We start from the raw sequence: 26,268 nt of genomic DNA on the forward strand, positions 1-26,268 counted from the left end.
CGGGCGGGGGTATAAAACAAAGTAACAGTAGGCGCGGAGAGGGGGATCAGGAGGAGGCGCGCAATGTACTATGGGAATGGTAGTTTCGTTTAGAGGGGAAGATGTGTTGACGCGCATGCGCAAGTGAGGCCGGGGTGACGGTCAGGACGACAAGGAAAAGAGATGCCAGGGTGGATGCAGTGAGAGGAGAGCCGGTTGCTGTCCGGGCTTGACAGGACCTGGGGAATGGCGGCGCCAGGTAAGACAGAGAGAGGCATTCTTCCTTCGGAGTATCCCTGCGGTGTATGCTGCGGGGTAGGACCGCGTCCCCCCTGCATGCTTTTGAAAGAGGCGGTGCTCCTCACCCGCCGGGGGCTCCTTCTCTCCATTGCTCTCAAAGGCTCAGCCTCACTGCCTCGCCTCTGGTGTTCCGCTTCTTTTGACGTTCCTGTGGAACTTGTTCTGTGCTGTGGAATGGAGCCTGGGGCCAGGTCCCCATTGCTCCCAGAAACACCGACTGGCTCGCCCCCTCCCTCCCTCCCTCCCTCCCATGGCTGCCCCTCGAAATACACGCTGGAATGGAGTTCCTGGGAATGATTCAGTGGAGGTAATGATCTGTCAAGCACAGAAGGAAGTCGCTCTCCTTCCAGTTCTCAATAAGCTTCTGCAACAGTTCAGTGGGGCAGCTGGGTTTCTCCCCCCCCCCCGTCCCCCAGGTGTCTGTTTCTGTGACAGCATCAGGAAATTAGGGTAACAGGGGTTCACCCAGGGATAGAGTTGCCAACCAGAGCTGGTCTCCTTTTCCTACAGATTATTGTGACTGAAATATCCCTTGGGGTGGGCTCCCGCTGCAGTCTTTTGGCTCACCCACACAGGTCCCAGTGATGAGCATCTTGGTGGCTAATCCCCCTTTTGTAGTTTTTGCTGTTACTGCCATCTGCCAGAGGGGCAATGCTGGCTTCAGAAATCACCCTTAATCTCTGCCCAGGAATGATGCCAACTCTGCCCAGCTGGCAGAGAGCGGACTGAGCTCTGGGTGCATCTGGCTCCTGGCAGTGACAATGCCTGGGTGTGTACTTTAATGTGCGTTATAATCCCAGACAGGCTAATATGGATGAACACTTATTATTGTTCTAGCCCTATGCAAGACTATACAGTTAGGCTGAGCTGTGTGATTTTACCTCAAAATATCCCACCTTGGAAACTAATTATGTGACCAGTAAATTATATGTACTTCAAGGGACCAACTTAAAGAACCTGCCTCTTTTTTTATAGAGGAATTATTTAGGCAAAGATTTATTGACTGCTGGCCAGAGCCCTTTAAGGAAACCTGCAAACTTTAGTGGAGTTTCTACAGTTGCAGAATTAAGCCTATATTGACCCCTTCCTTGTGAAAATGTATTCATGTGTGAGAGGCTGCGCGGTAGTCTTATTCCTACTTACATTGTATAGCTATACTGTATCCTTAGATGAACCAAAAAAGGTCACTAGCTTTGAGATGAGGCTAACAGCAGGGAATACCTTCCTGTTGACTACATCAGGAGGATTATTGTTGTTTTTTCCGCTTGAAGCATCTTCATCTTTAAGTGGGCACTTTGCAGTATAATATTGTAAAAGAAGAATTTGAAATGTGTAGAACTTGATGCAGGGTGGAGGAGGTTTCTGGTCCGCTAAGACTAAGTGGAGATCAGAATAATGGCCCATTATACTAAACTTTCAGGGGCTAAAAATTAATTCAATCCCTTGGAGTATAGTGCTCTGTTCCCTTTTTGCCTTCCTGGGTTCCTTTGTGCTCTTTCTGCCCTGTGACCCCATGACAGGTTGCTCTAGGCTCTGAGGGGTTCCCAGGGTCACCAGTCTTGGTTAATATTAATTGGCCAAGATCAGCTTTCTCCAGAGCTGACCTAGCTCAGGTTCCTCCTTGCTCCTGGATTAGCTGCAGCTTGACGCTGGGGTTCTACAAGCAGGTAAGAGCCATTATCCGATCAGTCTCTCTTGTTTTTTAATGTGGGCCTCCTTCACTCTGTTGGATGTAGTAAGTGGTCTAAATGTAGCAACTGCTCCAATAAGAAGGCAGTGGTGTCAGGGGAATAGCTTGAATTTCCATCCATGTAGGTTGTCTCCCCCAACACCCCCCCCCCATGGCTAGAACCGGGCTTGGGAAAGAAAGATTAATGGTGATCTTTCCCCCACCACTGGTTCTTTCCCAAACCTCAGATAGTTCATATTCCGTCTCCTCTCTCGTTATGTAACATCCCTCTAAACCTCACAAGTGCTCACCTCCTACTTACTCCAGGATTCCTCCCCTACTCTGGGCAGTCTCCCCTGCTCTCCCATCCATTCTGGGTCATGCCAGTACTAACAGTACTTGGGGAAAGGGTGGCATGTCCCAACCACTCACTGTGTCTCTGGTTTCCTCTGAGTCATTCATTCCTCTTCATTTGTTGTGGTTGTCTGCAGTTAGTGCAATGACATTTGGGGAAAGAAGTTCTTAGATGTGCCCATTGAGCACTTGGGGGATCTGGACAAGTTGCTGTTCCTTGAGCTTATTATGCATGTCACTACGCAAATGAGTTTTTCTGTTTTATTCTGGGGTGTAGGCACAATGGGCCTTCTCGGTTGCTGCCCCGAGATTGTGGAATGCACTCTCCGCTAAGATACGATCCTCCGCATCTCTGGCAATTCTTTAAAAACTTCTAAAAACCCATCTTTTTAACCAAGTTTTCTCAGCCTTTTAAAATTTGTTGGTTTTAATTTTGTGATTGATTTAAAATTGTTGAATTGTTTTAACTTTTTACATGTGTTTTAATTGTTTTATGTTAGCTGCCCAGAGACAAAAGTTTGGGTGGCATATAAATGTGATGAATAAAATAAATAAATAAAATAAATGTCATCATAGGGGCTGAAAGAGCATGCACAAGTGCTTCATTTCCCACCCCGCTCCGACAGTGAGAGCACCCCCTCCCTCAGTTCTACACTGGAGGCATCTGAAAGGAGAGTGACCCCCCACCACCACCTGCACTATCCTGAAGTCAGCAGTGACTATACTAGCTTCCTTCAATATACCATCCCTGAGTGTCATGACCAGTGTTCCCTCTACCAGGGATTCCCAGATTTTGTTGACTACAACTCCCAGAATCCCCAAGAAAAAGCCACTGCAGCTGGGGGTTCTGGGAGTTGTAGTAAACAACATCTGGGAATCCATTTAAGAGGGAACACTGGTCATGATGCTTAAGATGTAGGTCCCACACTGACTAAATGCCTGGCACAAAGCCAGTGCCCAATGTCTAAAACTTCTGTCCAGTTCTTCCTGACACTGCTTCCTCTCTCCCCAGGCCCTGCGTGGAAGGGATGAGGAGCCGCCGGCGGATGTACTCCGCTGTCATGCGCCTCTTCCTGAAGTGCCTGCGGATAGGTCAGAGACGCCGGTTCTGGGTGACCCGGCAGGTGGAGCAACTGTGGTTGTATGGGCGTCTCTGTTTGCGCTCTCTGTTGTACAACTCCTTTGCTGACAGTGACACTGCTCTTGATGCCCTCTTCGAGCCCATCTACTGGCTGGTGGATCACGTCACCCGGTGGTTTGGGGTGGTGAGTACCTAGGAAGAGCGACTGGGGTGGAATTTAAGGTCTGTTGGAGGCAGTTCCAACAGCATCTAGAGTTGCAGCCCCAGAGCCTCAACTCAAGCCACCTTAAGTAGCTATTTGGCACCATTAAGGGCAAAGAGATACGTGACTTTGCCAATGGGAGGAGGAGGTGGCATTGGTGGCCCATAGAATCCTTTGACAAATTCCCGAGAGCAGCTGTTCCCTTGTGGGAGACCAAGCAGGATTTAACAGTGGGATCCATCCATCACATCCATGCTTCCAGCCATTGGACTCAGTCTTGCTTGCACTGGTAGCACAGCCCCTTCCCCAATTCCTTTAACAGGTATTTGTGGCTTTAGTGATTGTATTGACCAGCTCGGTGGTGGCCATTGTGTACGTCTGTCTCCTGCCGCTCATTCTGCGGACCTACCCCCTTCCCTGGGTCTTCTGGCACTTTATCTATGGCCACTGGAACCTTGTCATGATTGTCTTCCACTACTACATGGCCATCACTACTCAGCCTGGCTGTCCCCCACAGGTAAGACAGAGACCTCCAAATGTATTTCTGCTTTGTCTTCTTCTCCTGTCTCCCCACCCCCCACCTTTACCCTGGGATCAGAAATGGGAGTTTTTGTGGGGTCTTATTGGTGACTCCTGTGCAATATGTCATGGACCAGTAGCTGGCCTCAAGGTGTCATTACGTTAAGCTCTTGAGATCCAAGTACTTGCCAGATACAGTGTGTTAATATGAGCAGACAGTATTCTTGCAAGGGAATCTAAACAGCTGCGGCTATTCTCTTCTCACAGCAGTCTAAGGGCGACATTGCTGCTGTCTCCATCTGCAGGAAATGCATTGCACCGAAGCCTGCTCGGACCCATCACTGCAGCATCTGCAACAGGTGGGCATGCCCCTTGTATCCAAAGTGCTCGTTCATTTCTTCCCCCATCATCGCACACCTTGCTGTGACTTCTGTGCTTGTGCATTAAACTGTCATCTTGTATTTTATGTCTTTAAAAAAAAATGCATTTGGAGAAATATATGCAAGCCTGAACGCATTGTAAAACAGAGCTGCTGAGTTTAAAAAGTTTTGTTTTTTTTAAATTGGCTTTTCATGTTTGCGTGTTACTGTGCACATAGCATCTGTTTGCACAAACCAGACTTGAATCATGACTATGAATATATGAAGATGCCTTATACAAAGTCTCTGAGCACTGGATTGTCTAGCCCAGTAGTTATACTTTGTCAGGTAGTGGTTTTTCAAGATCTTGGGCAAAGGTCTTTCCCAGCCCACATCTTGAGATGCTTATAACTTGAGAGGTTAGAGACTGAACTTGGGACCATAGATAAGTGAAGGAATGACCTGGGTATGGTCCCTTTGCAAAGGAGGTTCTTCGGTTCTAGCTTTTTATTTCTGGGTCTCAAGTTCTGGGACTATCCTTTGACAGGTTTTATTTATATTTTTATACCACCTTTCACCCATAGGTCCTAAAGTGCTTCACAGCCATTTAAACTGCCTAGATTGGTATCTAGGCTTGTTCAATTTTCTGTGTAAGGTATGGCTGGTGAAATAGGATGTAGAATCCTGTACCTGGCAGAGATTCCGGATGAACTTTTCAAGTCTTCCTCCTTTCATGTCCCCCTGCCTATATAACCCTACTGCTTCTCCCTACATTCAAATTCTTGGTTCAGAATAAGGCATCCAAATAGGAAGCTGCCATATACTGAGTCAAACCATTGATCCAACTACCTCAGTATTGTCTTCACAGACTAGCAACAGCTTCTCCAAGGTTCCAGGCAGGAATCTCTCTCAGCCCTATCTTGGAGAAGCCAGGGAGGGAACTTGGAACCTTCAGCTCTTCCCAGAGCGGCTCCATCCCCTGAGGAGAATATCTTGCAGTGCTCACAGTTCTAGTCTCCCATTCATATGGAACCAGGGCTGACCCTGCTTAGCTAAGGGGACAAGTCATGCTTGCTACCACAAGACCAGCTCTCCTCTCCCTAAATATGAGCAACACATCTATTATACCTAATACAATGTATAATTTTGGATATGAGATTTGGGTGTCCTTTGTTGAAGAATTAAGACATTATTCTGGGCAGAGGGAGCTGCACACAGCCCAGCAACATCCGGAGAGCTGCATGCTGCCTACCCACACACTTCTACTTTATAATTCAGATACTATAAAAGTACTTAGCAGATTTCCCATGAAGTTAACATGCAATATGCTAGGATAGTAGCAATAGCACTTACATTTATATACCGCTCTATAGCCGGAGCTCTCTAAGCGGTTTACAATGATTTAGCATATTGCCCCCAACATTCTGGGTGCTCATTTTACCGACCTCGGAAGGATGGAAGGCTGAGTCAACCTTGAGCCCCTGGTCAGGATCGAACTTGTAACCTTCTGGTTACAGGGCAGCAGTTTTACCACTGCGCCACCAGGGGCTCTAGTATTGCCTCTTTAGCTGTTTGGCCAAATAATCTAAATTTTAGGTCTGTCATGCTGGAGTACCAGGGTCTAGAGTCCTTTCTTTGATCCTGTGGCTTAAGTTATAACATGCAATAGCATAATTCTTTCTTTCTGAGAGGAAGGCTCACACTGAAAATGAAAAAATGTATAGGTAGGGGTGTGTGCGACCTGAATAAATTAGACAGAGTGAATTGGAATATATAGACTTGTTTTGGATTGATTGTTCTAACCAGGGAGATGGGGACAAAACTGGCAGATTACTGAAGCTGGTGGAACTCCTGCTCAGTCCTCTTCTGCCACTTCAAATCCTCTCATTCTCCGCATGCATTAAAACAGCTTATCTCGCCCCAATCATATAGGTGAGACATTTGCTTTCGTTATTATTGTTTAAATGAAACCTCCGCTAAACTCGGTCAAATACCAAATTCCACACCTCTGTGGTGCATTTGAAGATCTGCAGACTATAAATGGCTCTAGCTTTAGGTAGATTTGAGAGGAGGTCTTATGTTAGCTTAAGTAACATAACATAACCAAAAGCAATAGAATACAAGGCGGGGGGTACTTGTATTCATGTCAGTGAGCAGTCAGTACTCGGCTCCTGCCCAAGTGTGTTTCTGCATATACACAAAGGGGCAGAGTGCCCCAAATCCACCACAAAGTAGTTGATGCCCTCCCATTTCCCTCATTGTGTATTGCGCTCTAGGGATGCTCTCTTTCCTTACTGTTAAGTAACCCTTTTCTCAAGTAGTTAAGTCTCCAACCTATATGCAATACTATTCAATATCAATACTGCTTCCCTCCTGCAGGTGTGTGTTGAAGATGGACCATCACTGCCGTATCCTTCCACAGATACTTGTTTCAAGTCCATAGAAGGACTGGCTGGAGTTAACCTTGAAATCAGTGTGAAGGATGGTGTCCTGCACACCAGAGAAAGCATCTATTTGAGGAAGCTGATGATTCTTTACGTTGCCATTGGGGGAGCATGGGATCTCTTGAGGTTGACTGGCTAAAAGGAATAGCCTGCAATATCAGAGAGGAAAAGAATATATGCATATTGCTTGTGAGATAGCACACTTCAGCCAGCGTTGCAGGTTTAACTGGCTATACGTGAGGACTGTTACTCCTGTTTCAGCCTGAGAGGGAAAGAAATAGTTCTGGCCTCACAGCTGCTCTTCGTGCATGAAGCACCACCCCAGTGTCTCCTTGCCTGCTGGGTTTTGGCTTAAAAGCACAGCTCCCACAATGCATTATTAAGGAAGCAGATCTCTGTCCTCTCCAATTTCAAAAGGGCAGTGCATGCTGGAAATCAATAGGGTGCCCTGGCTATTAGGTGGAAGCAATTGGATCCATTTGAACAATTTGTGCTCTTTGGGTGGGAGCTCCAAACGTGTTTGCTCCAAACATTGCAATGTGGGAAGGGTTGACTTTCTGCCTACAGCTACAGACCTTTAACCCCAAGGGATAGCATGGCTGAACAATTGTGTGGGGCACTTCAATCATCGGTACTTCTTCTCCTTCTGCCTCTTCATGACCATGGGTTGCATCTACAGCAGCGTCAGTGGCTGGGACATGTTCTGGGAGGCCTATGCTGCTATTGAGGTGAGGGTCTTTGCTGATCTATAGGCTTTGGGGGCTGGGCAGTTTCCTCTAGAAGAAAGGGGCTCTTCCCTTCTGGTCTCTATGCTTAGCAGGGGTGCATAGGCTGAGAGAAATTGAGTGTGTATAACTGCCAGCCTGTTTTCCATCCGATAGAAAATGAAACTACTTGACAAGGAGAGACTTCACGTGGCAGCCAATCAGGTGGGGTACCTTTTTCCTCAGCTGCTCAAGACAGAGACAGGACAGAACATGCTGCTTTGACCAAGGAATAAGTCTACAGGATTGGTGCTCCTTCCCTTTTTCTCCACAGGGAGTTCCAGTCACCTGGCATATGTTGCCCTATAAAGGGAGGGAATACTGGCAGAACTGGATACGTTTTATCCCTGTTTAAAAGAGACAGGATGGGTGGAGAATAAGGGAAGTGAGTACTGAGCCCTGATACCCATGCTCTGCCCAGTCTCTGCTTCATGATCATTGAGGTCCTTGTCTCTTAGAAGGTATCTGTCTGTCCACTGTGCTGTCTATCCATTCATTTGTCTTAGAAAGCCTTCCTCCACATCTTGCTGGTCTGGATCACCGCTTCATCTGCTAAGTTATTATATCTAAATATGACAGTGGCTTTTCCTTGCAGAGTTATTCTCAGACACCACCACCTACCTTCTCCTTCAGTGAGCGAGCTTTCCACAAAAGTATTGTATATGCCTGGGTCCTCTGCAGGTAACTGATCTGCTTGTTTGGTTGAAAGCTTTCATAGGGAGGGAGGATGGGGACATCTCTCTGAAGTGCCTTCAGAGAGTAGCCGAATCAGTCTCTTGTTCCAAGTGACCCAGATATCCATCCTTCTGCCCACTGCCCCAATCAACTGACTTTGTTCTGGCTGTATCAGTCCCCAGTGTATTTGCCACTTTCCTCTTTTCTTCTCCAGTTCAGTGGCCTTGGCACTGGGTGTCCTCATGATCTGGCATGCTGTTCTCATCACTCGTGGTGAGACTAGTATTGAAAGACACATTAATCGCAAAGAGAAAAAAAGACTCCAAAAGAAAGGCAAGGTGAGGACTGGAAAAAGCTGGGTTTTGCATGATGGGAAAAGAAATATGGGCAGAACCCCATGTGTCCACCTATTAAGAGCTCCTTTAACAAGTAGTGTAGTATTTCACAATATTTGGCTCTCTGTACACAGCACCCCCTCCCCAGGGAACCCACTTCCTCCTGAGATTGGATTTAGTCCCTCTCTCTTGACAGCTAATTTAGGCATGAACTTGAATGTACTGCTTGAATACCAAATTCATTGTGTGTCTTATAGTTTAATTTCAGATTATTTTAGTTTATTGTAAGTAATCCAGAGGCTTTCTAATATCTTCAGATTCTGTAACTGCTGTTCAATATTGGAACAGTCTGCCACACACTGTGGTGGGTTCTCTGTCACTAGGTTCCAGACAGACTCAGTGGCCGTATAGAAACTTGCTGTGTAGCAAGTTTCTGCGCTTAGACATGCAAGGTCCCTTCCAATTCTATGTTTACAAAAGTAAGCAGAATATAAGTGGCTGCCTTTCCGTATATAATAAGTGAATACCTTATTATACATTTGACTAGTTGGACTGTGTAATTTAACTGCAGTCATCGCCTTTACCGGCATAGGCTGCTGTACAAAATGGAAAAATGGCTGAGCTGGGCTCAAATAACAGAATTTCCTGCCACTCTCCCTTGACCCTAGGTTTTCCGAAATCCATACAGCTATGGTCCTTTGGGCAACTGGAAGGTGTTCCTGGGTGTGGAAACAAAGAGGTAAGAAACTTTTGAAAGAGGGGGAAATCTCTGTCCAGTGCAAAATGGCCTGGCTCAAACCTTGACACACCTAGGTAGTACAGCCATCACTGCAGTTAGGGATGTGCACAAACTCTTTTAAGGGCCTCCAAACCGCTTTGAACAACTGGCTGTTTGGCTAGTTTGAGGGGTGTGTGCCACACTTTAAGGGTGGGGCAGGGTGCACCTTCCCCCACCCTCAGTGTGATCTCCCTGCCCAGTTCCATTCACACTCCTAACTGCAGTGGCTTCTATTAGATTCCACACTGTAGTCTCATCATCATGATAGAAATGCTAGGGAGGAGTACACAAACAAGTATGTGTTTTTTGTCTGTATTCATCTACATGCTACTAAAACCTGTCTTTTAGGCACTGGGTCACCCGAGTCATACTGCCCTCCAGGCACCCACCCTATGGATCTGGCCTGAGTTGGGACACCCCTCCTTGTGTTGCTGAACAGAAGACTCCTCTCCTGGCAATCTGAAATAGACAAGGAAAACAGAGCACTAACTGGTGGAAGGCTGGAGCTTACATATGCTTTCATTGGGAAGCACAACAGAAAATTCCATCTTTGAGGTGGTGGCCCAGTAGCTGCAGTGGGCCATCGGCACTGAACTGTTCTAGAAGGCTGAGGCATGCTCAGCTGCAGGCAGCTGAAGTGGAATAGGGATGACTGGCCCATGTTTGTGTTTGCACAGCTAGGGCAAAATATTGGCATCTGTAATATGGAGGTAGGAGGAGGAAGAGAAACAATTTTTTTCCTCTCTCTCTCCTCCCTAGTTTAGTTAAAGGAGACTGTCTTGTAGGCCATGGTCCTGCTACTCTCCCTTGAAGTAGGCAGGGATTTTTTTAACCTTAGAAATAAAACCATTTTTCATATAGTATGGCATCCATTGGTTTTGTCTGGAGGGTGAGAAGGGATGATGGCAGTTGCTGGTGTTCTTTAGCTTGTAGTTGCAAAAAGCTTTGCGTCTTTCGGAATAAATTCATAACAGGTTGAAGCAGTATAGAACTTATGGAAATTAGACATTTGCTGTTTACTACCCCCACCCCCACTTCTGCCTGGCCTTTGGCCAGACTGTGTAGATTTGTGGCAGGTTTCTGTAGTGATCAAACAGTAAGTGGGGGATGACGACAAACTAGCTCTCAATGAGTCCCCTACCAAGACTCACTGTCTCCCCACTTCAATGAAACGCCAGTGCTGAATTGGAGTTAGTGGTACAGTAGCATTAAAGGGAAATGTTACTCTGTAGAACTGATCTATGCACAGCTGCCAGTATTAAACTACCTTAAATGTAGCTATGGTACCACCAATTGCTTCCCCCCCTACTTTGTAAGAAATCCACTCAAACATCATCCAATTTGTGCTTGGAACTTCCAGAAAGCTTTAACCCTTACTACTTAATACAAGTTTATCTATGATCTATGAGCAAAATTATACCTAAACACTTGGGAGGAAAAATGTTAGCCATTTAAGTAACAACATAATTCAACAGTTGGAGTTCTTGGCAGCAGGTGGCTTCACAATCTCAGCACTGACACTAATGGTGATAGAGTGTTACTCCTCATAGAATACATTGCTAAAACACAGTATGAACAACAAACAAAATAAGCAAGGAGAAGTGACTACTACTCAAAAACAGAAAGATGGATGTCTCCATTCCACCTAGCCACTGTGGAATCTGGCATTTAATACAGTGCTTTTCACCTAAAGAAGTCATAGTCTTTATTTTTAAGTTGCTAGCTGGACCACATGGGAAGCATGTGAATAAAGATTCACATACAAAGGCAAGTACAGGAGACACAATTTTCAGTAGCTAATGAGCCCCTTCTGCCATGTCTTTTGGATTTTGCTACCCTAAATAGTTCAATAAGCAGTGGTCTCAGTACAGATCCCTGAGGGATCCCACTTTTTTCTTCCCTTCACTGTGAAAACAGTCCATTTATTCCTACCCTTCAACCATTTAGCAATCCACACATGAACCTGTCCCATTATCTCATCACTGCTAAGTTTTCTCAAGAGTCTGAGGAACTTTGTCAAAATCTTTTTGGAAGTTCAAGTGTACTACAGGTGAAACTCAGAAAATTAGAATATTGTGCAAAAGTCCATTAATTTCAGTAATGCCTCTGGACCTCTGAAAAGTATAAGCATGCATATGTATTCAGTACTTGGTTTGGGCCCCTTTTGCAGCAATTACTGCCTCAGTGTGGCGTGGCATGGATGCTATCAGCCTGTGGCACTGATGAGGTATTATGGAAGACCAGGATGCTTCATTAGCGGCCTTCAGCAATTCTGCATTGTTTGGTCTCATGTCTCTCATCCTTCTCTTGGCAATGCCCCATAGATTCTCTATGGGGTCAGGTCAGGCGAGTTTGCTGGCCAATCAAGCACAGTATACTGTATACTTTTCAGAGGTCCGATATTGTTCTATTCTTCAATCCTTGTCTTCTTGGTTCCATGTAATATTCTAATTTTCTGAGATTGTGGATTTGGGGTTTTCATGAGCTGTACGCCATGATCATCACAATTATAACAAATTAAGGCTTGACTTATCTCGCTTTGCATGTAATGCGTCTGTCTCATATATCAGTTTCACCTTTTAATTTGCATTACTGAAATTAATGGACTTTTGCATGATATTCTAATTTTCCGAGTTTCACCTGTATGATCCACATGCTTGACGACACTCTCAAAGAACTCCAGAAGTTTAGTGAAGCAAGATTTGCCCTTGCAGAAGCCATGCTTGTTGTTCTTCAGCAGGGCCTGTTCTTTAATGTTTAGTAATTTAGAACCTTTAACCTAGAACCTGTTCTATACCACACTCACCACCATTTAATTCTCTATGTTCAGCCATCTTCTCAAGCAGTTCTACATTCTTGAAGTTCAGACATGCAAGGTACTACACAGGGGTGGAAAACAGTACATAGGAACCTCCCTTAAACCAAGCTAGATCTAGCAAGGTATTGTCTCCAAGGTTTCAGGCAGGAGACTTTCCCAGCCCTACCTGGAGATGCCAAGGATTGAACCTGGGACCTTCTGCATGCAAAGCAGCTGCTCTGCCACTAAGCTGCTGTCCCATCTTCTAGCCTTGTATAAAATTCAAGCTAGGACCTTGAAAGAATCAATATGAAATATGAAGAATTTCTATACTATTCTTTACTGCCAAGACAACTAGTAGCTGGTGTTTCAGACTCAGCCCCTTCTTCCACAAAGAGGAACTAATCCGGAAAAGCACAGGGGATGAATAGTGATACAACAGTTTTTGCTTTGGCACAGCAGATTCCCACTCCTGTAAAAAGGTAATGTTCCCAAGAAACATGTCTACATGTATGCATGCATAGAATTTTAGAGCTGGGAGGGACTTGAGGGGGTGTCTTCTAGTTCAACCCTCTGCACAGTGTAGGAAAGTGTTACAGCTTCCCTGAGAAATTCCTGTTTGAAAACCTCTAGGGAAGAAGAGCCCACCACAGCAGGAGGCAGACTGTTCCATGTTCTTGAATTTAGAAAATTCAGGACTTTACATTTGCCTCTGTTGAACTTGGTGGATTGAATATACAGCTTGGAGGAGCAAGTAGAGGGAATTCTGTCTTCTAAAGTGTTAGCTGTTCCTCCACCCTGGTTTTGTGTCACCTGCACATTTGACAGGCATTCCCTCTACTTGCTCCTCCAAGTTGTTTATGAAAATGTTGTGCAGTTCAGAGTCCTATGGCACACTACTTAATATTCACTAGGTACTGTTGCTCAGCCAGTTGCAAATGCACCAAGGCGATAATCAGTGACGGTAGCATTTTAACTCATTTACTACATTTTCTCCCTTATGTCACAGAATGGTCAAGGTAACACTATTTCTAAACATAGCTAGGGAACACTATTTATTCAAGAACACCCTGCCTATTGTACTTCAAAGCTGTTTAACACCTCTCTTCCAGGACCTCATCTAATGTGTGTGCTTAAAGTTGAATTGTAGGAATAATTTAAATGCACAAAGAAGGATTGAGTTTCATAGTTACTAACTTAGGTAAAATTCAGTTCTAGCATGTAAAAGCAACACACTGATTGCTCCTTACTAATACAGTTAGTGCTGTTTTGAGTGTAGAATAATAGTACTTAATGTATGCTGAAAAGGAAGGCCAACAGCAAAAGTGAGTATGCTTCCACCTCCCTTCCCCTACAAGAGGCACCACCTCCAAGGCTATTAACAAACAGTTTTTATTATTCTGGCCCCACACACAGCGTACAGGGGTCCTGCCACCTCCACGCACTACCGCCCTGCAGCAGGAACTGTGGCTGCCTACTCCATCCTGTTGGATGCCAGTGTTATGATTAGGATTCTGCCAGTCCACAGAATGGGCAACTCCTTCTCTTTTGTCCAGAGCTCTTGCTGCTTTGGCAAGGAATGCTAGGCCCTAGGATACCAAGGCAGATGGCTGAGTAGACAAGTGGAGGCAGGAGAGATTGTCAGTCAGGATTCTCAGTGTGAACCTTCACCTCCCAGGAGTCCCAAGCAGAAACCTGGAGAGAGAATGAATACAGCACCAGACAATAGAAACAAAGTCAGCAGGAGAAAGTAGTACCCCAAATCATGAATCCAAGTTTTTATGCCAACAAGATTCCTTTGTAGCAGGGCTAGACTGCCAGGTCGGTGCCCACTGTGGATTACTGAGACCACCTCTATGTCCATAGCCAGGGAGAAGTGAGTGCATGGAAGGTAGCTTACCACTGGGCCCCTGAAACACTCTGCTTCATTCATCATCAATACTTAGCCTTTGTATAAAGAACTTCTGAATAGTGAGAGTACTTCACATAAATTATCTTCTTGTAACCCTTAACACCACCTAATGGCACAGTGGGGAAATGATTTGACTAGCAAGTCAGGGGTTGCTAGTTTGAATCCCTGCTGGTATGTTTCCCAGACTATGGGAAACTCCTATATCAGAGATATAGGAAGAAGCTGAAAGGCATCATCGCATACTGCGCAGGAGGCGGCAATGGTAAACCCCTCCTGTATTTTACCACAGGGCTCTGTGGTCACCAGGAGTCGACACCGACTTGACAGCACACTTTACCTTAACCCTTACAACAACCCAGTAGGTACGTGAATATTTTGTCCTCCTCAAACTGCAGCTGCGGAGCCACCTTGTGAGCTCATAGAAGAAGCAGGATTCAAAATTGGGAATGTTCCAGTTCATAGTTGTTCCTTACCTGCTAGTTTTCCATCACTCTTAAGACAGCATGGCAGGGGTAGGCAAGCTTGGCCTCTAGCTGTTGAACTACATCTCCTATACATTGTGGCTAGGAATGATGGGAGTTGTAGTTCAACAGCAGTTGACTGTACTGTAGGGGTAGCTATCCCTATGAGGAGAACTGGTCTTGTGGCAGCAAGCATGACTTGTCCCCTTAGCTAAGCAGGGTCTCCCTGGTTGCATCTGAATGAGTGACTACATGTGTTAACACTGTAAAATATTCCCCTTTTAGAGGATGGAGTCACTCTGGGAAGGGCATCCAGGTTTCAAGTTCCCTCTCTGGCTTCTCCAAGATAGGGCTGAGAGGGATTCCTGCCTGCAACCTTGGAGAAGCTGCTGTCAGTCTGTGTAGAGTCGAGAATACTGAGCTGGATGGACCAATGGTCTGACTCAGTATATGGCAGCTGCCTATGTTCCTATGTACTACTGTATACCAGCTCTAATCACATCCAGACGGGTATATTAACACCTACCTCACTTTAGTTACAGTGATCCACTTGTGGAACTCTCTGCCACAGGATGTGGTGACGGCCAACAACCTGGATGGCTTTAAGAGGGGTTTGGATGACTTCATGGAGGAGAGGTCTATCAATGACTACTAGTCAGAGGGCTGTGGGCCACCTCCAGCCTCAAAGGCAGGATGCCTCTGAGTACCAGTTGCAGGGAAGTAACAGTAGGAGAGAGGGCACGCCCTCAACTCCTGCCTGTGGCTTCCAGCGGCATCTGGTGGGCCACTGTGCAAAACAGGATGCTGGACTAGATGGGCCTTGGGCCTGATCCAGCAGGCCTGTTCTTATGTTCTTATGAGTTTAACTGTGTTCATAAGAACAGCCCTGCTAGATCAGGCCCAAGGCCTATCTAGTATCTCATCTTCTTTGCCCCAGGGAAAACCCAGCCCTTCTCACCATTCTCCTCGTGCCGTCACAGCTTCCTTCCGTACCAACCGCTTCTTGTCATCTAAGGGTTTGGCCAGTGCCCGGATCACCCGTGGCTTGTAGGGGATCACCTGACAGCAAGTGGAAAGTAGTATTAAAGAGTTTCCCGCAACCCCACACAACGAAAGCCTCACTTCTCATTCCACTACCAGCAATACTGCAGAAGAGATTATGGCACAAGTCCCACACGCTGAAAGGGGATGATGCACTTCCCAGGAAGAGGAATTGGCAAGTTATTACTCACAGGCAGAGCTACTACTTACCACTGGGGTGGGCAAGGCAACCAATGCATGGAGGCACTGAAGCGCAGCAATGCGGATTGCCTGCAACACACAATGGCAGGCAGTTAGCATTTCACAAGCTAGAAGGGAAAAAGGAGAACAGCTGGCTGCCCAGGGACAAGCAGATCAGTACTCACCATGGCTGGGCTGTCGGTCAAGCTGAGAAACTTGCTCACCAGTGTGTCAACGTGCAGACTCATGACATGAGGGGCATCAAGCAACAATGGTTGTAGACAGTGCAGAGTTGATAGCTGGACCACACCGTCAGGACACGACAGAGCTTCCAACAACAGGGGCAGCAACTGTGGAGATACGAAAGTAAGGCAGGGGCACAATTCTCCCCCCACATACACGCTGTATTTACCTGAATCCAAGACTAGGGTTTTCCCAAGTTTTTTGATATTAGATATCAGGAGGTCATCTTAAATTCAAAGTCCTGTTCCTTTCGAATAAATGCAGGTAGAATCTGTATTTAACCTCTACTTTTTCAAGAGGTCGTCTTAAATGCAAACTTGTCTTCGATTCGGGTAAATATGGTATCTGGGTAACTCCTTACAGACAAGGGCTCTTCTGGACTGACCCTTCACCCTCGCCCACGCTCACCATAGGCAGCTCCGTCACTAGCACTGGTTTGGGCAGATGATTCAGTATGTGAGACAGGCCCTTCAGGTAGTTTGATTTTACACCTAGGAAGAACAGAAGGCCAGAAGCTCATTCCTACAGCTTACAAGAGATGCTGCTAGGTAGGCTTAAGCACACTTGAGACTTGCAAGGGATCTGAAGAGCAGTCAGCTACTGTTATTTATGCAGTACCACACATGTTCATGGTGCTGTTCAAAGAATGAGGACAGGTCTCACTATGGAGTCTATAGTAAACATTATCTGCTGCTCATCAAGAAAAGGCATCCAATCGTTCTATTTCTCATAGGAAAGTACGGGCAGGGCTAGTCGGCTCAGAGCTACAAAAGCTTTCCTGCCATTAAGCACCTGCAGAGACTTTGAAGGCCCTGAACCTTTTTTAAAAAATTATTTTTTATTTTATTCAATTCCTATACCGCCCTTCCAAAAATGGCTCAGGGTGGTTCACACAGAGAAATAACAAATGATTAAGACAAACAAAATGGATCCCTGTCCCCAAAGGGCTCACAGTCTAAAAAGAAACAAAACAGACCCCAGCAACAGTCACTGGAGGTCCTGTGCTGGGGGTGGATAGGGCCAGTTACTCTCCCCCTGCTAAATAAAGAGAATCACCACGTTAAAAGGTGCCTCTTTGCCAAGTTAGCAAGGCTTTTGACAAGAAGAAGCAGAAAAAGGCCTAAAGCTTGGGCTCTCCTCCTCCTCTCCTGTAAAATAGAAGGTTCAGAAGTTTCTCCCAGCTCTACTCCAACCCAAGAAGAACTATAAAAAGCAGGTCTGGAATCTCATGACAAAAGAGTGATCTAAACTGGGTGGTGGTAACCACAGTCTTGTTTAATTTTCACACTCATATTGCCTGCCTTATTTTTGCCACACCAAATGTGGACTAGGAGTGCCTTACCGGGGGCAGCAGTGTGGAAACCCTGTACCAGTTGAGGCACACACTCTGTGAAGAAGCGTTGGCGGAACATGAGGCGCACCTCCGCGTGGCAGTTCTTGCCCAGCACATCCTGGGAGTCGGCCATGAGCAAGGCAAAGCCATCGCCCACTGCGGGGCCCAGGACCGTGTCTCCCAAGAGCACAAGTAGCTGTAAGGTAGAAGGACAGGTGCTATTAGATGGGGTAGGGAAGCAGGATTTCAGTTCCTCCCAAAGATGCTAAACCTCCCTCCTCAAGCTCACCTTGCCAGTCAGGTGTGTGGTTAGTGGGTGGTAGCGCAGCAGTAAGGCCTTGCTGATCTACAGAAAGGGAAAATGGCATGCTCAGATAGGAACATAGGAAACTGCCATATACTGAGTCAGACCATTGGTCTATCTAGCTCAGTATTGTCTTCACAGACTGGCAGCGGTTCCTCCAAGGTTGCAGGCAGGAATCTCTCTCAGCCCTATCTTGGAGAAGCCAGGGAGGGAACTTGAAACCTTATGCTCTTCCCAGAGTGGCTTCATCCCCTGAGGAGAATATCTTGCAGTGCTCACACCAAGTCTCCCATTCATATGCAACCAGGGCAGACCCTGCTTATCAATGGGGACAAGTCATGCTTGCTACCACAAGACTTCAGCCTTAAATGTTCACACATCCACCATCTTGAATTGGGGTAGATGAAATCACAAACTGCACCACTGAGATGTCCCTATACCTGTAGCAAAACTGGTTTAAATTGCTCAGGCGGTCCACAAGTTAGCCCATTTGCACCTCAAATTTTCACACACCACATCTTGATTCAGGGTGTATGATATCACAACTACACCATTGAGGTGTCCCTAAGTGTCTCTACAGATGTAGCAAATTTGGTTCAAATTGGTTAGGCAGTTCACAAGTTAGTCCACTTGCACCTCAAACATTTACGTGCCCGCCATCTTGAATTGGGATGGATGATATCATCACAAGCTATGCCGTTGAGGTGTCCCTATGTGTCCCTACATCTGTACCCTATTTGGCTTATATTAGTCCAGGTATTGTGAAGTTGATAGCGGGGGACACATGGACAGAATGCCAGGTGATCTCATACGCTTACTTTCCATAAGCAGAGTAGGTAAACACAAATTATCACAACTTAAACACACTCAATTCTATAAGTCTAATTAAAAGCCTAATTAAAATGATGCAGACTTACCCACAGCAGAAGACTGAGGGCCTGACTTCGATGGGGACCCTCGTTCAGGCCTTGCTCCAGCTTATTTGTGGCTGTTCTTAAGAGCTCATCTAACTGAGGCCCTAAGTAAGGATAGAAGCAAAGAGGCCAACTGTTGCTCCTGCACAACACCCTGTGACAATCAAGCAGGGCATCATCCAACACAGCCCAGCATTGGGGTTTCATACAGATCAGAGCAATGCCTTGGTTCCTAATGCTAAGACACACACACACACACAGAGCCCAGTCCAGCCATTACCTGCTGGGTGCTTGTTAACCAGTCCTGCAAAGCATTTGGCAGCAGCTGTGGCAGTGAAGGGGCAGTCACAGGAGCAGCTCAGGGCTAGCAGCTCACGCAGCAATCGGTCCTGCTGAGGAATGGGAACCTGCAGGGAAATGTGTGGGGGTCACAGAAGTCCTGGCATCAGGCACAGGCAGGATGGGTGGGTCAATTCTCTCACAAGCACACTGCAGCCCTTTCCCTCCCCCACTTCTCCCTGAACTCACATTTCTTGGCAAGGAGCACACAAAGGCCATGAGGAGAGCAACAAGCCTTCTCTGGGCTGCCACTGGGCACTGCCCACCCTGTGGAGGAAAGATCATGTTTATCAACAAGGCCACCCTGAAGCCTCTGCCGCCCCCCACCCCCGCAGGTGCAGCAGCCCTATCCAACCCCAGCACAGCATCTCTCCAGTGTCTGTTGCTGGTATCTGCCTTCTGTTTCTTTTTAGATTGTGAGCCCTTTGGGGACAGGGGACCATCTTATTGACCTATTATTTATTTTTCTACGAAAACCGCTTTGAGAACTTTGGTTGAAGAGTGGTATATAAATATTTGTCGTCGTTATCGTGTTCCACTATCCAACATACCTGGAAGGGCTGGAAAGTGCTGGGGAAACTGTTTCCAGGCAGGAAGGAGAGTTCTCCATCTAGGAAGAGGGGCACCACTTTGGAGACACTCTGGGCAGCCAGGCTGGCATGGAGAAACAAGGAAGCAGCAATGTCAGAAACCCACTGTGGTGTAAGTGGTGTTGGATTAGGACTGGGGAGACCCAAGTTCAAATCCCTAGTCAACAATGAAACTCACTGGGTGATACTGGGCCAGCCACTTATCTCTCAACCTAACCGACCTCACAAGATTGTTGTGAGGATAAACATAAACCACATACAGTACAGTGCTCTGAGCTCCTCAGAGGAAGAGCAGGATATAAATGTAAAACATAAGAAACACAGACCGGGCTAGTGTGCAGCACAAAGCACCAAAGAAATGGAGTAAGACTGCCAGCACCTGTCCCATCCTAGAAGCTAAAAAGCTGGACTGGGATCTGACCGTATCCCAAAGAAAAGAAGTTAGGAGAGGGAGCCACGCACAGTGTATGCATTTGGGCCACAGGAAGAGTCCTTCTCTGCAGCTGTTACTCACTTTGGGCTTAAGTGCATGCAGGCAGCACTGATGATGGGCACCATGGCTGATAAGGCTTCCTCTTTCAGCAGCACTTTGCTCAGCATTGTGTGGGAATTCTCTGAAAGTATTGCAGAAAGGGAAGATGAGTCAGAAGTGGAGGGAGTAGGGACTGCCCTTCAGTATCTCATCGCCTTCTCATAATGGCCAAACGACAGAGGACCAGTGCCACCAGAAGTGGCCCCATGTGGGCAGAGTAAGGACAAAGTGGGGTCGGGAGGAGGTGCAAGGGCCAGTCCAGGACAAGAGGGATGGGTCTAGGCACTGCTAGGTCCCTTCCTTTTAACTCAGGGCTCTAAATGTAAACCAGTGCTAAAAGCAGAAGCACATTCCCTTCCTAGACAAGGCGGCCACAGACACCAGCCTGCTTCAGGGAGTAGCTGATCTGTGCCTGAGCCCAGGCCTTACCTTGCATGGCAGCCTGCACCGCTAAGCCTACCAAGGAGGGCACCACCGCCTGATGAAAGTACCAATAGCTCTGCCCGTCTTGCTGGCACTGCAACGCCACCTGCTGCAGGCTTTGGCACACAGACACCACCGACTGAATACCTGCTGGCACGTTGTCTGCAAAAATGAGGCCCTTTTAAAATCCGAAAAACATTTTATCGGTCTCACTCAACACTCTCACAAACACGCCCCTGCCCCCCAGTCCCCTGGTTTTTTTTGTTTTTTTTTTTTAAGGCCAATACGTGGTCCTCATGGTCATTTAAAGGAATCTGAAGAATTGTGGCAACATTGGGCTGTAGGTTGACTCTGGGATATGTGAAGATTATGCAAGTCCCAGTCTCCAACAATAAACTGTGTTTCACCTCTTTATAGCTATTGGACTGCAAGACACACAGGTCACGGAGTCCATATGGGACACGCAAGCCATCGATACCCACCCCAACCCCTGCCAAAAAATTTTTTTGTCACTTCTCTGACATTACCTTTCTGGACCTGCTGAAGGTGTTGCAGAAGAACGGGAACGGTCTCCCTCACTATACTGGGGTGGGTGGACACAGCTGCCAGGGCCTGCAGGCAACGATCCGGCCAGGATGGAGCCCTACCCTCTTGCAGTTCTGAAAGAGACGGCACACAGAACATCCGTCTCAAAGGGTTTGGCCAGGCCCATGGAGTAGTGCTCCTCTCAACCCTAGTCCAAGAACCAACCAACCAGGCTGACCCTTTGACCTACCTCATATGCCTCAAGTCACCACCAAGGGCCCTCCAGAGGGCGGGTGGCCATAGCTCAGTGTCAGAGCCCCTGCTTTGCAGGCAGGTCCCAGGTCCAGGCGTCTCCAGGCAGAGCTGAGAGAGACCCTTGTCTTAAACCCTGGAGAGCTGCTGCCAGTCAGAAAAAATAATACTGAGCTGGGTGGATCAATGGTCTGGCTCACAAGGTGGCAGATGTTCACACAGATGGAGACCAACTCCACTTTCTGGACCTGCCTACCCTGCAGCTAGTACCTACGACCAACTCAGGACAGACACCAAGTATTTTCGCACATGTGGAAGAGAACACGAGGGAGGAGATCTAGCTACCTCCCACGACCCACCAACCAGTATGCTGTACCTGACTGCAACCCTTCCGAGAGCTTCTGAACCAAGCACCTACTGAAGGCTTCTGGATAGACGGGAGCCAGGATCCCAGCAGCCTCCATGGCTGCCAAGCTACAGGGGGAGAGAGAGAGAGAGAGAGAGAGAGAGAGAGAGGGAAAAAAAACTATGCAAGAAGGTGAGGGCCTGTGATCAAGGAACCAGCTGGCCAGCCATAGAGCAAGGGCCACAGATCAGAAGAGCTGATTTTTCTAGTCTATAAGTTGTGATTTGTACGTGGTTTTAAAAACTGTTTACTACGAGAACTCTTTCGCCAATAGTGATGCAGGTTGCTTGGGCTTTGCTAAGCTTATGTCACCTGGGTCCACCTAGAAAGGTGATCTATCATTAGAGAGTGGGGATAACTTTTACATGATCCCCACCACACGTTAAGGTCATCTGAGGAGGTCCGTCTCCAGTTGCCACCAGTTCGTCTGGTGGCGACGCAGAGGCAGGCCTTCTCTGTAGCTGCTCCTGGGCTATGGAATGCACTCCCGGCAGAAATTCGTAATCTGAGATCATTGCTGTCCTTCAAGAGAGCCCTTAAAACGTACTTATTTGGCCTGGCCTTCTAGAGTTTTAAATGATTAATTGTTTTAAACTGTTTTAAATTGTTGCCCTGATTTTCAGGGCTTTTAGCTGTTTTATTGGTTTTATTGTGTTTTAATAGTTTGATTTTAATTGTTAATTTGTTTTTAATTGTTTTTATCATGTTGTGAACTGCCCTGAGCCATATCGGAAGGGCGGTATATAAATCTAACAAACAAACAAACTGTTGGTGTTGCGCCCTGCTCGCAGAGTTTCCTTTCAGTACCCCAGTGGAATTACATGAAGACATCAACACACAAGGTTTTGAACCGAAAAATATATTGTAGAAAATATGAGAAAGGCACTCACATGATATTGTAACTCAGTAAGACCATTCACAACCCCTTGGTAAGGGGTTACCAAGCCTTTTGGAGAGCTGTCTGGTGCCATTCACAACCCCTTGGTAAGGGGTTACCAAGCCTTTTGGAGAGCTGTCTGGTGCCCACCACATGTAGATGCTTTTTATGCTAAGGGCTAGATGGGAGCTTTAGATGTAGGTCTGTCTTAATTTTATTTTATTCTACACTCTTATTGTTTTGTTTTACTGTCTTAAATTTTATATTACTTTTATTGTTTTACTGTTCTGAGCAGCCCCAAGTAGTATTGCTCTGGAGGGGCAGGATATAAATATTTTGAATTAGTAAGTAAGTAAATAAATAGTGAAGGTGATTGAGCAGGTGCTATGGAGTATGAATGAGGACACAGAACAGCGATTAACATCTTGGCTGGGTTTTGAGATCATTATCTTACATGAAGCTAACTGAAGGAGAAGAGAGCTGATCTTGCAGAAGCAAGCACGAATTGTCCCCTTTATTAGCAAAGGTCCACCCTGGTTTCCATTTGGAGAGGTAACTACATCTGAACACTATCTGCTGTAAGATATTCCCCTTAGGGGATGAGGCCATTTCTCAGTGGAAGGATCTTGGCTTAGCATGCAGATGGTCTGAGTTTCAATCTCTGGCATCTCCAGATAGGCTTGGGAAAGACTCCTGCTTGAAATCCTGGAGAGCTGCTGCCAGTCAGTGTAGACAATACTGAGCTAGATGGGCCAGTGGCCTGACTCAGTTTAAGGCTGCTTCTTGTGTCACTCTGAATTAAAGTGCCAACTGCTTCTTAGAAGGGCAAAAGGAGGAGCCAAAGAGCAAAGGATGAGTATTAAGTTTGAAGTATTTATTTTTAGAACCACTGATTTTATTGGTTGTACTTGATCATTAACCCATACAAAATAACTGAAATACTTTCTTATTTAAAAAGAGAACACAGATGTTGAATTAGTGCCCTCATTTTAAGAGCAATTTTTATTTCTCCCCTGTGCAGGACAGAAAATGTAGTTCTGCCTGTCCAACGCTAGTCTGGATGTCAGCCACTGTTAAAAATGAGGAGCAATAAGGAAAACAAACGGCAATGCTAAAATGAGAGGGTCTAGAAAATATACTATTATGATGAAAAGGTTTTAACTACACTATTGGGGCCATACTCAAATCCATGCTATGAGAAAGAATGGATAGATTTCACATTTGTTAATATTTAGAAAGTAATCACTGCAGGACAATTCTGGAAAATGCAATGAAATGGCTGCTATTTATTATTGATTTGTTTATTGCTTTTCAACAAGAGAGTTCTCAAAGCGGTTCACCTAGAAAAAAGGAGAAGGTGGTTCCCTGTCCCACAAGGGCTCATATCCCTCCACCCTAGAACATACAGCCCAAGCTGGTTCCCAGCCTTTACCTGGTCTGGGGATCCTCCTTGTGCAGGATGAACTGTGCAAGGTTGTCCACAAGTAACTCCACATCTGGGAGGGCCAGCAGCCCTGAAACAGGAAAAAGGCTGAACTGCAAAGTTTTATTCCCATGCAGCAGAGCTTCACTCGCATCTAAGCTGAGAGCCTGGCTGCACACCCATGTGATACAACATACCAGCTAGAAGGATCTGTACAAATAAGTACAGCACAGAAAAATATCTAAAATGACATAATCCTCCCTTTGCCTCCTGGGGACACCACTCCGCCTACGGAGCAGAACGCACCTTGCAACGATCCTAGCAAGGTCAGAGTCCGGATCCCAACCAACTGCAGTTGCACATTGGGCTCATTAAGTGCAGAGAACACCATGGAGCACAGAGCCGCTTTGGAGCAGAGCAGAGGACTCTTGTCTGAAAGAGAAAGACGTGCACACAATTAGTGTAATGGGCTTGAGAACCATGGACACAAATAACTCAGAGTCACAAGGCACTTGGCGCAGCACCACAACTGCAAGTCAAAGCAGTCCCGACAAGGCTCTCGCTGGCTGCAAGGGTTCTAAAGCAACGCTAAGCTTTCATTTCCATCCAAAGGTCCATTAAGGTTTTGGAGGAGAGATTTGACCCCAGGAAAATTTAGGTCAGGAATTAGGACCCGCCTACAGTTATGAGATCAGGAACAGAACTTGGATGAGGCAAGGCCACCATCAGATTTCTTATACAAAAAACTGTCTTTCAAGATTATTCTCGATTGGAGCTGCACTGTCATCTAAGCTCCTGCAAAAACTAATTTCCTACCCAGTCACTGAAAGCCATGCCCAAGGGACTTCTGCTTTCAGAACTTTTAGCTGAAGTTTGAGTATGCACACATTTCCCAAGACTTCTCAGCAACTGAAAGATTTCTTAGCTCTCGTCAAGCTCTTTCCCTTTTCAGTTCTGCCATCTTCCCACTTTTGCCCCTCACTAACTCTTGCATACCTCACACACACACACACACACACACACACACACACACACACACACACACACACACACGGGCCACTTCCCAGTCCCCACCGATAAAGGCCTCTCTCATCTCTGCAGATACGCAGCTCTGCACAAGGTAGGAGCCCTGCAGTCCCAAGATGCTGCTGAAGAGCCGTCTTGCCAGCAGGATACTGAACCGCTCCTGCCCTGGGAAGCAACGGGAAGAGCTCTCACCTTCCTCCTCGGGACCCCACTTCTGCCGCACCTCCAGGAAACCAAGCAATACCTCCAAGATTGTCCTGCGCTGGCTACTCTACAAGAGATCAAGAGGACAGAGGATGGGTTGGGGTGTGTGTGCAACTAGAGGCATATTTTAAGAAACCGAGGAAGAGACAAGATCTGCAGGCCATTGCCCTGCATGAGGCTCAAGACAAACATGTAACGAGGGCAGCTCCGGGAGCTTCCCTAATACGAGACTGAAGTTACCCAACTCCATTGCTGCAGTTCACCAATGCAGACTCCTCTTCGCCTCACCTGCACATGCCGGGTATACTGTTCCACCAGCAAGGGAAGTACACTACTTGTGATCTGGTAATAGGCTCGCAGAGAGGCCCCTGCAGCTGCCTGCAAGAGCTTGGCACTCGGCCACACCAGTTTCATGTCAGGCTCGCAGAGGTGGTGTTTGCAATCTGAAACAGACAAGGCCGTTTGGAACCAACACCGAGCCCGTTAAAATCCCATCAAGAAGCAGCACTACTTAATGCTCCCGGGGTGCTGATTACAAACAGCACCAAAGCTTAGTGGAGAACTTGTTCCCGGCTTCTTCCTCCCCAGTCAACCATTCCCATCCCTTTGTCCAGTGCTGTAAGCTGCACCATGGCAGAAACACCTCCCCTCTAGCTAGCTGGCCACTTCCTCCAAGCAGCACTCGACAAGGCAGGCAGGAAGGTCCTTTCACAAACGGGGAAGTGGGAAGGTATGCTGCTCCAGTGGTTACCCTGCAGAATCCCTCTGAGAAAGGAATCCAGATGGTCCTCATCATCAGAGCTGAGCACTTGGCGGGACAGGCATGTTGCCAGAGCACGCAGAGCGGACAGACCTTCTGCTTCAATCCGCTCACTTGCAGTCTGGAACACCTGCGGGGGGTGGGTGGGCGGGTGGGGGTGGAAGAATCGGCTTTAGAGTGCAAACAAACTCCCCCTGTACATGATCCTTATTCAACTAGATATGAAACTAGAACTCAGCCAGTATTCCAGCAGGCCTCAGCAGGTTC

General features: G+C 46.7%; 2 protein-coding genes across 9 annotated transcripts in view; one reads left to right on the plus strand and one right to left on the minus strand.

The window, feature by feature from the left end:
* Positions 1-10: 10 nt before the first annotated feature.
* Positions 11-10,319, plus strand: ZDHHC16 (zinc finger DHHC-type palmitoyltransferase 16). Of its 2 annotated transcripts, XM_053312481.1 has the most exons (11): positions 11-238; positions 3,315-3,567; positions 3,908-4,102; positions 4,372-4,463; positions 6,843-6,871; positions 7,502-7,635; positions 7,789-7,836; positions 8,267-8,352; positions 8,561-8,684; positions 9,350-9,420; positions 9,808-10,319. In XM_053312481.1, exons 2-11 carry the CDS (start codon positions 3,331-3,333, stop codon positions 9,920-9,922), a joined length of 1,131 nt encoding a protein of 376 aa, XP_053168456.1. In that variant the 5' UTR covers positions 11-238; positions 3,315-3,330; the 3' UTR covers positions 9,923-10,319. The 2 variants fall into 2 exon arrangements, with proteins under 2 accessions (XP_053168456.1, XP_053168457.1); XM_053312482.1 differs by lacking the exon at positions 7,789-7,836 and having other exon boundaries at positions 13-238.
* A 3,313-nt stretch (positions 10,320-13,632) lies between these two features.
* The window catches only part of MMS19 (MMS19 homolog, cytosolic iron-sulfur assembly component), a 37,806-nt gene continuing 25,170 nt past the window's right edge, over positions 13,633-26,268 (minus strand). For all 7 annotated transcript variants that reach the window (XM_053312471.1, XM_053312468.1, XM_053312467.1 and 4 more), the window contains 20 exons: positions 25,993-26,131; positions 25,530-25,684; positions 25,230-25,308; positions 24,318-24,443; positions 24,021-24,102; positions 21,682-21,779; positions 21,056-21,187; positions 20,535-20,690; positions 20,088-20,187; positions 19,535-19,637; positions 19,173-19,250; positions 18,925-19,051; positions 18,648-18,748; positions 17,716-17,772; positions 17,436-17,622; positions 16,502-16,584; positions 16,036-16,200; positions 15,881-15,940; positions 15,588-15,688; positions 13,633-13,951 (listed from right to left, as the gene is read on the minus strand). In XM_053312471.1, coding sequence (XP_053168446.1) covers positions 13,924-13,951; positions 15,588-15,688; positions 15,881-15,940; positions 16,036-16,200; positions 16,502-16,584; positions 17,436-17,622; positions 17,716-17,772; positions 18,648-18,748; positions 18,925-19,051; positions 19,173-19,250; positions 19,535-19,637; positions 20,088-20,187; positions 20,535-20,690; positions 21,056-21,187; positions 21,682-21,779; positions 24,021-24,102; positions 24,318-24,443; positions 25,230-25,308; positions 25,530-25,684; positions 25,993-26,131 — 2,157 coding nt within the window. In that variant the 3' untranslated portion in view covers positions 13,633-13,923. The remainder of the gene's footprint in view (positions 13,952-15,587; positions 15,689-15,880; positions 15,941-16,035; positions 16,201-16,501; positions 16,585-17,435; positions 17,623-17,715; positions 17,773-18,647; positions 18,749-18,924; positions 19,052-19,172; positions 19,251-19,534; positions 19,638-20,087; positions 20,188-20,534; positions 20,691-21,055; positions 21,188-21,681; positions 21,780-24,020; positions 24,103-24,317; positions 24,444-25,229; positions 25,309-25,529; positions 25,685-25,992; positions 26,132-26,268) is intronic.

Source organism: Hemicordylus capensis, chromosome 3, assembly GCF_027244095.1.
Source record: "Hemicordylus capensis ecotype Gifberg chromosome 3, rHemCap1.1.pri, whole genome shotgun sequence".
NCBI classification, from domain to species: domain Eukaryota; kingdom Metazoa; phylum Chordata; class Lepidosauria; order Squamata; family Cordylidae; genus Hemicordylus; species Hemicordylus capensis.